Source organism: Paramisgurnus dabryanus, chromosome 14 (genome assembly GCF_030506205.2).
Source record: "Paramisgurnus dabryanus chromosome 14, PD_genome_1.1, whole genome shotgun sequence".
NCBI lineage: Eukaryota > Metazoa > Chordata > Actinopteri > Cypriniformes > Cobitidae > Paramisgurnus > Paramisgurnus dabryanus.
Window position 1 is genome coordinate 10,176,031 of NC_133350.1, and position 14,111 is coordinate 10,190,141.

The window sequence follows — 14,111 nt, forward strand, 5'->3', positions numbered from 1 at the left end:
ATGTTTTTTTTTTTAAGAATGACTGTAACATTCACTGCCATATTTAAACACTAGAAGGAAAGAAACATGCCGTGCTATCTACAGTCACTGTTCTCCTGGCCAACGAAACTCTGGCTTGCCAAGAATGGCCTGCAAGAAGCCAACAAGCCATCTAAAACAGGAATTAAAGAGTGATGAGAAGACGCTGTGAGCAAACAACGTTCCTTAAGCTTGGCGAGGACCAGAGAACAGCACAGATGACCTGAAGTAAAGCCCAAAACATGTCTTGTGTAAGTGTGTGTACAGAAACCTTGGTAGTTATTCATTATTATAAATTGCCTTTATAAATCTCAGGGATTTCAATCTTTGACATGATCTTATTCAGTCAATATTAAATATATCAAATTATATTTTTACAGAATGTTATTTACATTATGGTTTCTCAGATCTTGGTTGGGTCAAACATGAATAATAATAAATACATCTTAAAGGATCTTAAAGATATGGCTAGCAACTCTCAAACTGGCGTAATAATTAAGGACTTTGCTGATGTAACATGGTGGCAGCAGGCGTAGTAATATTACGCAGAACCCGAAAATAGTCCCCTGCTATTGAAAGTAATCAAGGGGACTATTTTCGGGCAGTGCGTAATATCACTACGCCTGCTGCAGCCATGTTACAGCAGCAAAGTCCTTGATTATTACGCCAGAATGAGAGTATAGTTCCTAGCCATATCTGCCTAGAAAATCGAAACTTTTAATTTTTCATCAGTATTAGTACACAATGTAAATACAGAAGAGTCAAGTTTTAAATAGGAAAAATATTAAAACTCTTTGGTTATTTTTTACCGCGATACTAATGGTCTAATCAGATCCAATGGATTGTGCTAAGCTATGCTAAATGTGCTAGCGCCAGACCCGGAGATCAGCTTAATTGATTCAAAAACAGTAAAAATCAAATGTTTAACTCTAGGGGAGCTGAACAATGGGCATATCTTTAAAAAAGTGGAATGTCCCTTTAATGGGCGTCTTGCATTCTGTTAATGCATTTTAAATAAATTGTCTATATACACATACATCTTGTTGTTACATCATCACCTCATACCATGATGAGCGTCAAACTTTTTGCCATTAAAATAAAAGAATGCTTTGTTTGAAAAGTCTCCCTGTATGTACTGCAACTCCATGCTGCTTGCAATGCGTTAAGTGTTCACATCTGTCTTTGCATTCTTGTAAGTTTCTATCCTAAGGCACTCAATATACTAATGGTACACAATTCTAACTGGCTGTCTGGTAAGCCTGGATAGGGATAAGACTTCCTGGATAGGGATAAGAGTCTTTAGCACTTGCAAAACTGATGACAGGTCAGTGGTGGATTACTAAGGTCTGTAAGTTGAGAGATCCAATCAACTGATGGCCCAGTGGGAATATTTACAGAGAAAATCCATCCCGCAGGGAAAGAGGGAAATTATATTAAAACATGATAGGTCACCTGAGCATGGGGCCATCTAAAAATTCACCAAAAGAATCGAACAGCACACTTTTCCAGATTTTTTCTAAAAAGAAATATCCAAAACATTGCATGCATCACACGTGTCTTATCTGGAAAAAAAAAACTGTATCCTAAACTAGTGATGCAACAAAATATCGGTTTATAATCGGTAGCGGCAGACAAAAGCATTTTAATCCACTATCGGCTGATTATTTAAAAACAGACGATAGTCAGGGCAGATTATATCCTGGCATTCAAAAAGATTGGAAAACTTTCAGACTGGGTGATTATTTTGAATACAATGACAACAGAATTGTAGATACTATCGGTATCGGCAGATGTCATTCTAAGTTCTCGAATATCGGTATCGGCCCAAAAGTCCCTGTTCTAAACAAAATGAGTTCTTTTTCAGATTTCATCTCTGTTTACTGCTTAACACTTATTCTCTGTTAGACTTATTCATACCACAAGGAACATTGCTCGGCTGCCTTCCTTGCTTCCATGTTCCTGGCATCTCACCAATCCTGACCATTTGAGAGAGGACAGAAAATGTTTTCTCTGTACATTCTCCCCAGGAACGGGAACAGGGGAAACCTGGGCATCTTTCCCTTATGTTGAGTTTTTGAACCTCAAGCACGACCAAAAGAAGCCTTAGTCTTTATCCAAATGGCTGGAGACAGACAACAAACATGACTTCATCTCTATTTGGGTTTAATAAGTTCCCAAATTAGTGTTATTTAGACAGGTGGGGAAATGCTAACAAGTGAACCAAAAGCCTGTGCAAAAATATCAACAAATTCAAGAAGTTAAACCATGTGGGGTGGAGGTCAACAGTTTGTTCGATGGAGCCATGTTTGTGTTTTTGTTGGATTTACAAAAATAACTCCCCACTGGCACAACTCTAATTCACAGAATAAAAAATAAAAGTCGAAAATTTAAATTCTGATAACATATAAATCACTGTGCATTGTTTAACATGCATACAGTTATAGGTTCACTCCAAGTACATATTTAGAGAAACTACAGATATTATTGTGAATTTGTATGCTTGTAATTGCTTGGGCAGGTCATACATTCCATTGGGCAAAGAAAGATAATCAGCCAATTTTCACACAGACCGACCGCAGACTCTTGCGCAACACAACTGTTTGTTGGCATAATTTGGAAAACACCGGAAAAGCAAAAAACATGAACATTTCATAACTAGTAGCGCTTGCCTTGGCAAGCACCAAGAACATCCTAGCAACCACCCAGCAACACCCTAGGTCGCTACCCACAGTACCCTAGCACTCAATAAAGAGCTTGACGTGAATTAGAAATAAACATTGCTTTCCATGTTGTTGTAGCTCATGGCAGAAAGTTTGTTTAAGTTGTGGGTTTGACTCTCACGTGACATGCATTACTGTAGCTCAACTGGTAGAGATTTGCGTTATCAACCCAAAGGTCATGGGTTTGATGCTAGTGATGTTAGGTTCTTGAACGAATCGTTCTTTTGAGCCGGTTCTCAGGAAGTAACCGGACGAGCCGGTTCACAAATCGAACTTTAGTTTTGGGCATAGGTTTCGGGTTGATGACGCAGGACGCACAGCCGAAATACCATGTCGGACTCAAAAAGAACCAACAAAGTTTGTTGATGATTGCCGAGGATTGCCAACGATTCTGACGGATGGGTTTCTGACACTGCGTGTGTATCACCTTGGTATCACCGAGGATTTGAACGAGCCTGACGCGCAAAGTTTCTTGTTTTATTAGGTTCTTGATATACTTGTTTTATTAAAAAGCTTTAGTTTTAGTACGATTTATTGTGCATGCAAATCATATTTTAGTTGTTTAACTCTTTCACCGCCAGCGTTTTTAAAAAAAGTTGCCAGCCAGCGCCAGCGTTTTTCATGATTTTCACCAAAGTTTAATGCCTTCCAGAAAATGTTCTTCTTTAAATATATAAACATACAATATACCAAATGAAAGAACAGACCATCTGCTTTCAAACAAAAAAAAAACGTTTCATCCTACCTTCAGTGGTTCTTTTGTAATCAGCTTTTGAATATGGGTAGGTTTCTGCAAAAACACCATATTTTGAGCAAAAAGCAGAGATAATTCCATTTTTGTGACGGACTTTTCATAGAGATCCCATTCAGAGCGATCTTTAAAACAGACACGGACATGCAGCAGCTTGCCATACGGCAATACTTCCAGGTTTAAAAAGTTGCGAAAGGGTGGATAATAGCGGTATTGTGGAAATGCGGAAAATCTCGTCATTGGCGGTGAAAGAGTAAAGGAAAACCAATGAGTTTAAAATACAAGTTTATTTATTCGTGTTACTTATGATATGTAGAACACATCGAACACACAGCAATTGTGCATCAGTGTCTTTTAGGAATCTTAACCAAGTTGTAGGCTAGTCAAAACTGGTCAGTAGTATCTGGCATTTAAGATCCATGATTGAAACTGTGACCACAAACATTACTAACTTGTGAATGAAAGGCAATAAATCAGCTATGCCTTCACAAAAACAACGTTTATTTCAATGTTTTAATGTGTTGACACAAAGACTTTATTTGAATATCATTTCTTGACGACATCAGGAACCGGTGAATCGGCTTTTGAACCGGTTCAATGAGCCGAACTGTCCGAAAACAGTCTGTTCGCCGAAATGAATCGGACTTAGGATCACTATTTGATGCCCAAGGAAAAGACAATGAGTAAGATGTATAACTTGAAGGCATTTTGGACAAAAGCATCTGCCAAATTCACCAATGCAACTCTCAAAACAAAATGTTCCAATCTTGTCCCCAAATTAAAACAATATAATGGATAAAGGTTTCGTTTTGTGTCCAAAAAATTACATAAATCTGGAAAAGGGCATGTATGGGTCACAGACAGAGTACACACCTGACATTCAAGAGTGAATTCATCAAGTCCATGCTTTTAATGAGACTTTGCCTACAAATGCTTTTCTTACTCTCAAGCACGAAGTTTCCTTTCAATTCCGAAACATTCCAATCTTGAAGGAAAATTTTCACTTAAAGAGTCATTTATTCCAGACGGAATATCAATGGATGGGAGCCAAAACTTTGACTATCAAAGAACTGTTTCTGTGTTTTTTCCTGACAACAAGACTCTGTCTCTATCAGCAGCAAGGCGAATCTTATGACTGACTGTTTTGCTTCTGTCTAACATCTCAGTGTGCCCTATATTTAGATAAACAAAGGATGTTTTAATAGATCAGGGCCGATACGAGATATGGATTGGCATAGATGTAGTTTACCGATAATGGCTGAACTGAGAAAGGTCAACTCAGCTGTGGGTAAAACATGGTGTAGTGGGAGGAAAGAGTTGAAAGACATATATAAATAGAAAGACATTATTTTACCAAGCTTTTGAAGGTTAGTGATCAGTAATGGGCTACTATAATGAACAAACTCTGACTGGATCATCTGACTATTTGGCATTTGTAAGTAAATACTTAGAATGCACCAATGTTTTAGCCTATAATCTGTATTGGCAAATAAAAGCAAATTTTCCCACTATCGCACATCAGTTGTTTGTTTAGAAACAGCCGACGATCAGGGCAGATCATATCCTGGCAATTAAAGGGGTGGAAAAAGGCATCAGACCTCAATTGGGAGCACAAAAATCCAGTTTGTACGCTCTGTACTTCTAGGATTTCATGACATCATTTAAAAACAGGGGGTTTAAAGCAAAACTATCGGTATTGTTATTGGCAGATGAGATGTCATTGTAAGTAATCGAATATTGTGCATCACTAAGAAATACAAAAAAAAGAACATTAGAAAGTAAGAGGATGCATTGCTTTAGCTGTGAAAATTAGATAAGCAGAATGTCAACACACTGATAACAAATGAAAACGGGCTTCTTGATGATGATTGATGTTTTTAGGATAAGAGCCATGCTGAAATTTCCATGTAGTATTGAAATTTTTTTTTAAATTGTCTGCAAAAAATAACATTAACTTGTTGTGACAGATTATTAGGTCATCTCAGAACAGTGGCCAATGGTATGAGATCACTTTTGTAATTTATGACCCCTAGAGATTTAAAAGGCAGAAAAACTCATCCTTGGGGACTTTAACTTTGAGAAGAAAAATTACAAAACATAAACAATAAAAACATTAAATGACTTATAATGAATAAACACAAAACCATTTATACACAAGAGTAAAGCACCACCATGTAAAGTACTGCAATTCATTTTAATAAATTGAATTATATATAATGTAATATCGAGCAGCAAAAAAAAATACAACCATGACCTACCGTATGAGTATTGTTTTTTAATGTAGATTCATATCCGTGCAATGAATTACACTGATTCTGTGCGGGTTCTTCACTCCTCTTCATCCTCACATGATGCGAATGCTGTAAATCTCTCAAAGTGAGCAGATTTCGTGATTTGTGACTCCTTTGAAACACGGTTTGTTCACTTCTCCGGGAGCTGGGTCTCTCTTCAAAGTCCATGCAAAGAGCCAGTGAAAAAAGCACAAGCAAAACACAGCAGAACACGGTGCTCATGGTTTACTGTGCAGAAAATCCCTCTTCTTATAAATCCACAAATAAGAGATTTGTTGGTATTTGGAGAAAACTCGCACTGTTTACGCTCTTACGCATGTCTGTAGTGAAGCCGATGCGCGCAAATCTCGGATTGTTCACGATGTTAGGAGGCACCGTCCAGTCAAAACGCCCATCTCATGAATATTAATCAGGTTCTTCTACCTGGGAATCACATCATGTCAAACTTTCATTTATATATATATTTTTCTTAGTTTTTAGCTTTGTATTTATTATTCCTAAATGTGAAAATTCCTTAAACAATATTATATTTGAAAAATAAAATAAAAATAAGAACGCTATTTTAATTTTCTCACATTTTTACTTAAATGTATTTATTTATTTATTTATTTTTGTTTGTTGGTATAAATTTTATTTGTTTAATTTTCTATATGTACTCCTTTGCAGTATTTATACATTTTTAAAACAAAAAACTTGGTTATGAATATTAATTAGCCTCTATTGATAGGCCCATAGCATTCCGCTGTTTACAGTGTTCTATAAATATTAATTAGATTATGCAAGAATTGCTCAGTAACCCACCAATGTTGACAGACTGTTAAATGATATTAAGATTCGAGCAATACTGAAGTAATTTTCGTACCGTATCCAGAAGTGGGTTAACCACGCCTCCTGCTGTCCTCCTCGTGCGGTAATATCTTAACTTATTCCCTATCAAACATGACAGCGAAGCTAGGATTTTTTTACATCACAATCAAAATATTATAATTCTGGTAGCAGGACCATCCTACAGGAACATTTTATCTAGAGCAAAGGTCTTCAATCTTTTTCGGGCCACGGACCCCTTATGGATAGAGAGGAGGAGAGCAGGGACATGTGCAGGGACGTGTACATGATGGTTACGCTACATTACAAAGATCTGAAAATAATAATTTTTGGCATACTACATAACATTTTAAATTAACTGATTTTATTTTATGGAAAACTAGATGGTTCTCTTTTTTTTATTAAATTAATGGAATGCATTTTTATTTTACAATGCCCAATTTCGCTTTTTTGAAAATAAATATTTTGCATTCAAATAACGTTGGAAGAATCTTCTCGTACGGGGATGTAGCTCAGTGGTAGAGCGCATGCTTTGCATGTATGAGGCCCCGGGTTCAATCCCCGGCATCTCCACTTTTTGAGTGTCGGACTTGTAACCTGAGAGTTGCAGTTCGAGGGTCACGACTGTCGGGTATCATAAACCCAGTTGCTCCCATGGCACTGCAGGGAAAGCTGCCCACTTCTCTGGGTGTTTGTCTGTTCATGACTTGCAGTCCGTGTGTTCACTATTCACTGGATGGGTTAAATACAGAGGTCATATTCCAAGTATGGGTTACCAAATACGTCACTTTCACTAATACCAACACGGACCCAGTGTTGAAAACCCATGATCTAGAACTGTGTGGTTTTAATTTGGGTTTAAAATGTGAAGTTCATATAGAAATGGTTTATTTAGTCCGGTGTGCTATCTCAAAACATTGCTGGCCAATACAAAGCTCAGAATTTTACTGGTTTACTGAATGGTAACAAATCTGTGATGCAAAAATCTTGAAGTTTTCCAGAAAACTGGAAGTTATGACTGAATCAATGGGAGGGATTTAATTTCCATGTTTTTGAAACTAAATTTATAAGATAACAGAATCAACTATGACCGATAGTGATACATGTATAGGACTTATTACTCATATACAGTATACATACTGCTTTTCAAAGGTTTGATGTTTTTCAAATCATTGTTTCAACATATTAATTAATTGCATTCATAAACTAAAATTTATACTATTTTAAACTTATTAAAAAGTTTTAAAAAACCACTTATAAGAGCCCACTGAAGATATATGAGCCTCATAATGAAACCTTAAAAAAAAAAAAAGAGTTAGATTAAATGACAAGATTTTAACAAATTCAAGGCAAAGGGTAACTAAACTTAAGATGCTAAAATTAAATACAGTTTAGGTTTGCTTTTTTAGCTACACGTAATCCCCAGTGTCATATGTGTAATTCCATACTTTTGATGAGCTTACTATTTTTGTATAATGTACAAAATATATAGAAAACAAGCAAGCGACCCTGATTTTTTTTACAGTAAAATATAAAAATACCTTTAGATTTTCAAACATTTTGTACAAATAATGAACTCTTTGTAAGTCACTCATTATCCTTGGTAGAAAAGGTCAGATTTCTTGAAAAGATGTTTCATTGGATAAACATGGACACTACTTTTCACTCACATTATTTTGGTGTTAATAATATTGTAAAGTAAAAAGGCACAACATTAGAACAAATATGGATAAGGTATACATTCAGAATGTGTGCCCACTTGAAACAATGTTTTTCCAACTGAACTACAGGAACACTGTTATATTATTATGTAATAAATACAATGTGTGATGGAAAAAGCAAATCCCACATTTCAGCGTTTATAAAACAGACTACAATACTCATGTGAAGGAGAAAAGACACTCGCACATACATTTTTTCAACAAGAGTTTATTAACGCAGTGATTCGTAACAAAAAGAGCCCCCCATTTGAGTCAACTACAAGATCTGATCTTGTACAGAACTATAGAAAGTTTTTGGATTGACAGAAAAAGAAAGCGTATAAAGATTGAATTCCTGTACGAACAGGACAAACCGAGTTTACGTTGTAATCGCCGTGTGATGATTCACACAAAATAACATGGGATTTTCTCTAGATATCCTTGATGACATCCTCAAGTTCTTCTTTTGTGTACATGTGAAAAGTCTTGCCGGGCTCTATTGTGGCCAGCTGGAAAAAAAGAGAGAGAAACCATCATAAGACATACCAATAAACTGAGGTTATGTCACCATGCTAGGTGGAACACTTAAAGCATTACCTCAATGTTGGTGGCATTGAGTTTCTCCTCCATCACTTGTTTCAGGATAGTAAGAGAGGACTTGATAGCATCCTTTAACGTCATGGACTAAAAATAAAAAAGAGGTCAACAGAGATATTTAATGAATGTTTTGTGTAAAAAAAAAAACCAATAGACAATGCTACTATTCATTGTGACTGGGAATTTTTTGAAAGTAATTTGATTCATTAAAAAGTATTTAGGACACCGACTGCCTTTCATCAGATTTTAGGGTCACATGGGAAGCAGATCTGGCGACTAAAGTTACACCAGCATCTTCTGGAATGGGTAGGAGGGTGGGGTAGATTTAAAAAGGGACTCTAATTGCCCAAGCATGCATCTCATTTTGCTGCAGTAGATTCTCTTGGTAGAAAGCCAAACACATCTCACTATTAGAAAATAATAACTGTGGGAGAAGGGATCACATGACTTAAGTCAAAGTTCAGTGTAGCATTACATGCATTGCTTTATGGAGTTGAATGACATTGGCATAGTCAGAGTTTCCACACCTTAGTTAACTTCAAATTCAAGGACCTTTCAAGGACTCTCCATGTCCAATACCATCAAATTCAAGGACTAACGGTGCATTTACACGGGGCGTAAGCGTTAACGCTTAACGGAAGGCTTGTCTGAAGCGTGGCCAACAGCCAATCACAGGGGCCACAGAACATGCTCCGATCTTCCATAAACGTAATTGGCTGGTTCTGCAGGGAACTACACTAACCTTTTCCACTGGTGGCACTTGCGCTACCAACTTTTTCAGTTACTGGCGCAAAATATGATTTGGTCGCACATATTTTTTTCAAGTTATATTAAGGCGCTCTGGATAATAATGAACAATAATGAAACTGTATTGAATACAGATATGCTTTTTATTTTACTTGCCATCTTTTAAACCACATGCACGCCGTTGCAGTGTTTCCCACAGATCTGAAATGTACTTGGTGGTGGTAGCCGGTGAAAAGGGCAATTATTACCCCCTGACAAATAATGGTCTACTATACATGTGACAAAGAACTAATAATGTGTGACACAACACAATACTTTGATTCATTGAAAATTAATATTAATTTCATATTATATTTCATCAATCTAACCACCCCAAACTTTCTTTGCCATTAACAAAGCTGACACTGTTTGTCAAAGCACCACGAAAACACTTACTGTTTTTGCACTGATATATGAAGCAATTAGACCCCTTTTATCAAACTCAATATAATACAATACTATTGTATAATAATAGACAGTGCAGGTCTATAGATTATAAATGTGACTGATGTTATGACTGATGTTATAATGGTAATAATTTCTATTAGATAGGCACTTTTACTGCTTTTGCTCTATCTTTCTATTTCTCTCTTGCCGATTTAAAAAGCTTAATGCACTCAGTAATTCAGATTTAAAAGTCTACTTGCTGTCTTGCTTTACATTGCTTTGCTCGTTCAGTGCAATTGGCTTGATTAGCATTGCTTTTTGCTACAATCTCTGTCCAAACTTAATATGGATATGGTTTTAGAAAATATATGGTTTATTAATAATAAGATCATTAAAAAAATGTGAGAAAGCAAATGCAGCGCGTGGTCGTAACAAGAACCATCGCCATAGAAACCGAAGGCACGCTGAATCTGCACTCGAGCTTTAGCGCGGTAGCGCTCATGGCCGTTTTCCGATCGACTCGGGTTATAAACACAACATTAATCAGACTTGGGACCCAAAGTAATTAAACTAGGACCTAACCGGACCCGACAGACCATTTAAAATATAAACCCGGAACCATACGGGTCCCGCGTCCTCAGTGAAGAAAGACCTCTGCTCAAGTTCAGAAACATGGAAGACACTGCGCTTGCGTCGCGTCCCACCCAATTCATTGAGAAACAGCTGAGCACGCAAAGGCACACTGATAGAGAGAGACACGACGTGCTTTCACGCAAAATGAAGCCAACGTGTTGATGGCTCAGAGCATGTTATAAAACGTATTCTTAAAATCCACATTTCTGTTTTAATAAATGCTCATAGTAAATCATAGCATATTGTCTAAAACATTAGGTAGCACATTTGCGACCCATTAAAAATTAGGGTCGCAACGGCAGTTCAAAAGGTCGCATATGCGACCATTTTGGTCGCAGTGTAGCTCCCTGTTCTGCCTTGGTTATTTGCGTAAGGCAATCTGATTGGCCGACGCTTGCGTTGGCGCTTGAAAAGTTGAGAAATTTTCAACTTCTGACAGATCCACAATTCAGTTCGCCAACGCTTGACTTCACCCATTAAAAGTGAATACGCCGTAAATGTGGGGGACACAATTCAAATGAGAGCAAGGTAACATTGTGTTAACTTTTAACTTGATACATTCTTACAGTTCCCTTTCGAGGGAACTCGCGCTGCATCACTGCAGTGACACTTTGGGGACGGCTCCAGGGGTAAGTGCGTCTGAATGTGTATATCAAATTCAACCAATGGTGAGGCTTAACAACAAAAACAGGGTTATACAGGAGCCAGGAAGTATATCGCTATCTGAAATATTGCCAAAGACGGCATTACAGGGACGCAGGAAGTATGGCAAGGGAGATGCAGCGTTTCGTTCCCTTTTCAGGGAACAACAGTTACATACGTAACCAGAGACGTTTTCATGTGTTAAAGCATTTTAGTATGAATCAAGATTCGCATACAGAAGATATAAGCATTTAAAGCGAACAGTTTAGCACACGTGTTTAAAAAGTCTAGAATTTTTATGATATTATCCTTCACTACACAGGGAATAATATGGATTTTTTTCCCCCCAGAAAAATTCTTCCATAAAATAAATTCAAGCTTTTTCAATGACCTGTATCTATGTATGTATATTATTTTCAAAAACTTCCCAGGGCCTTGATTTTTTCCCCCAGATTCACATACTTTTAAGGATTTCAAGGACCTGTGGGAACCCCGCATAGTGTATATAAATATAGAAATAAATACCTTGTGGTAAACTTCCTGCAAAGAGCTCTGAGCTCCCTCAGATGCTGAGCCAATGGCCCTGGCGTCACACTGAACAAAAGTGCCTGAAGGGTCCATGTGGTATCTGTCAATGAATGTATAATTTATAGTTTACAAACTTATCTATACATTATAATGTGTCTGATTAAGATAAAAATCTCAGAAATCTTTGAAACTTTGGAGATGACTATCTGTGATAATATTAATATTGTCTATAATATGTAGTTTTTTTACTTTTTTAAAGCAGGATTAATACAAATGCTTAACATATATCACATCAAGTTACTTATCCATATCTTATCTATATTAAAAACAAAGAGTGTCTTTAAGTAGCTAAACATTTCAAACCACACTAAGGACAAAGAGCGTGCTTACAGCTGAGGTCCTTTCTCATCCAAACCTCCAAAAAGCAGAGCGACACCAAAAGGACGACTCTAGGAAAGACAACACAAAGAAGAAGGGATTTGAACCCACGACAAGCTGATAGAAACACTGCTCTGAACAAATGTGAAATACATTTTTAAGTCATGCTTATGTTACCATAGCGCCAGGGTCAGCATCCTCCTCTCCAAACTGCAGAGCAAGGTTAGACACAGCCTGTGTTACACTCTCCACTGTCATCGTCTCATTGTAGGTAAACCAATGGTTCTGCAGAACACAACATGTAATCTTTTACATCTTTATACTATACAATGAAACTGTATAAATACTGTAAAGAATCTGTTACTGACCTGCGTCTCCACTCTCGCTTTGTCGATTAGCGTTTTCGCATCAGCTATTAAACCACTCATGGCACAGCCTGTGTTGAGAAATTACCTGTATCAAGATCAGTTTTTCACAGCTAACTTTATTATCCTACTTCACATCTTGATCACTCGGCTTACCAATATGAGTATCAATCTCTACGATCTTTTCAATGCTGCTTGGCTCCATCAGAGGAGAAGTTATTCTCTTCTCCACAGCGAGACATACACCCTCCGCTGTCTGTATGCCAATGGCTGTGGACCCCAACTAGAAATAAGACAGATTATGAAAGTTTAGCCTGGATTACAGACATTATACACATATACATAAATATACATACATAAACTTCTATAAAAATTTTATTTACCTTTATAGCTTCAATGGCATATTCTACTTGAAATAGCCTTCCCTCTGGAGAGAAAGTGTTTACACCTCTGAGGACACAAAAATGTTGTGGTTCAGTAAGTATACTTTTAATACACTGTATAAATTACTGTGGTTTCCGACCGAAAACTGAAAGTGAAAGTGTGAAGTTACAAGTTTTACATTTAAATATACTTCATCCTAAACATTTTACCAACTTTACACATATAAATACTCAAGCAACCCCATAGCAAGTAGCCACTGACGTAAAAATGTGTAACATTAATAACCTTTATAAATGTTATAGAACAAAGCACTGATTGATTATTTAACTTACCTGTCGTATTCTGATCGTGTCAGGAACATTTTGAAATACAAATCTGTAAAATATCAGCAAGAAAAATGTAAGAATCGTGTAACTCAAAATGTAGCAAAAGTGACAAAACAACCGCTTGTGTGAGCGGTCGGCAATGGACTTCATCATAACCAATCAGAAATCAGCATTCTTTCCGTCGATTGGACGATAACATAAAAAAGGCGGGGGGACGAATTCATCCGTACATTTCATTGGTTAAGCCTCCCTTCACTCAATGACATCGCATGTTTCATTTCAACGAGTCATTCATAACTTGTTAAAAATATATCCAGCATGTTTATTTTTTTATATATTGCATTGTTTACAGAACCCTTAAAGTTTTCACTAAGCGGTTTGGTCTGTGAGGCTTTTCTACAGTTTGTTTATTTTGATACAATAATGTGAGACCTGGTACACATGAGCATCTGCCGTTAGCTAGTAGCCAGATTTCTACATAATAACAAACAACACACTGTCAGTTACTATAACTTTTTACTGTTTTTTGTTATGTCAAATGCTCTTCTGTATGCATGGCAGCGATTTACTGCAATACAACATAACCTTACATAATAAACATTAGTGATGGATTTCTTACCTTCTGCAGTGCAAGGGTGAGTTTGCTAGTTTCAACAGTACAGGAAGTGTTCATGTATAATCGATCCGACAAAACATTTCCATCCACTTTGGTTCCACATTGAATTCACACAAGACTCCATCTTACACGCCTGCCACATTTGTGAATTGTTTATTCGTGTA

The 14,111-nt window shown here is 36.9% G+C and overlaps 2 protein-coding genes and 1 non-coding gene across 3 annotated transcripts in view; 1 reads left to right on the forward strand and 2 right to left on the reverse strand.

The window, feature by feature from the left end:
- The window catches only part of sort1a (sortilin 1a), a 42,114-nt gene extending 35,961 nt beyond the window's left edge, over nucleotides 1-6,153 (reverse strand). The window contains exon 1 of the mRNA XM_065240952.2: nucleotides 5,748-6,153. Within this exon, the coding sequence (XP_065097024.1) occupies nucleotides 5,748-6,002 (255 nt within the window). The 5' untranslated portion in view covers nucleotides 6,003-6,153. The remainder of the gene's footprint in view (nucleotides 1-5,747) is intronic.
- A 953-nt stretch (nucleotides 6,154-7,106) lies between these two features.
- On the forward strand, nucleotides 7,107-7,178 carry trnaa-ugc (transfer RNA alanine (anticodon UGC)). Its single transcript has one exon. It is a non-coding gene; the product is annotated as a tRNA-Ala (tRNA).
- A 1,336-nt stretch (nucleotides 7,179-8,514) lies between these two features.
- psma5 (proteasome 20S subunit alpha 5) lies at nucleotides 8,515-14,065 on the reverse strand. The gene is made up of 10 exons (XM_065240949.1): nucleotides 13,951-14,065; nucleotides 13,338-13,380; nucleotides 13,005-13,071; nucleotides 12,778-12,904; nucleotides 12,625-12,692; nucleotides 12,434-12,541; nucleotides 12,269-12,327; nucleotides 11,876-11,978; nucleotides 8,903-8,989; nucleotides 8,515-8,814 (listed from the first exon to the last, which is right to left on the reverse strand). Exons 2-10 carry the CDS (start codon nucleotides 13,364-13,366, stop codon nucleotides 8,737-8,739), a joined length of 726 nt encoding a protein of 241 aa, XP_065097021.1. The 5' UTR covers nucleotides 13,367-13,380; nucleotides 13,951-14,065; the 3' UTR covers nucleotides 8,515-8,736.
- Between the last annotated feature and the right edge of the window lie 46 nt (nucleotides 14,066-14,111).

What these genes read in the sequence shown, in the direction of transcription:
- psma5 (XM_065240949.1), bottom strand. Translation starts at nt 13,366, where the DNA reads ATGTTCCTGACACGATCAGAATACGACAG. An exon ending in ATGCTGACCCTGGCGCTATG is followed by an intron (nt 12,328 to 12,433) that starts GTAACATAAGCA and finishes TGTCTTTCCTAG; the next exon opens with AGTCGTCCTTTTGGTGTCGC. An exon ending in GATGAGAAAGGACCTCAGCT is followed by an intron (nt 11,979 to 12,268) that starts GTAAGCACGCTC and finishes ATTCATTGACAG; the next exon opens with ATACCACATGGACCCTTCAG.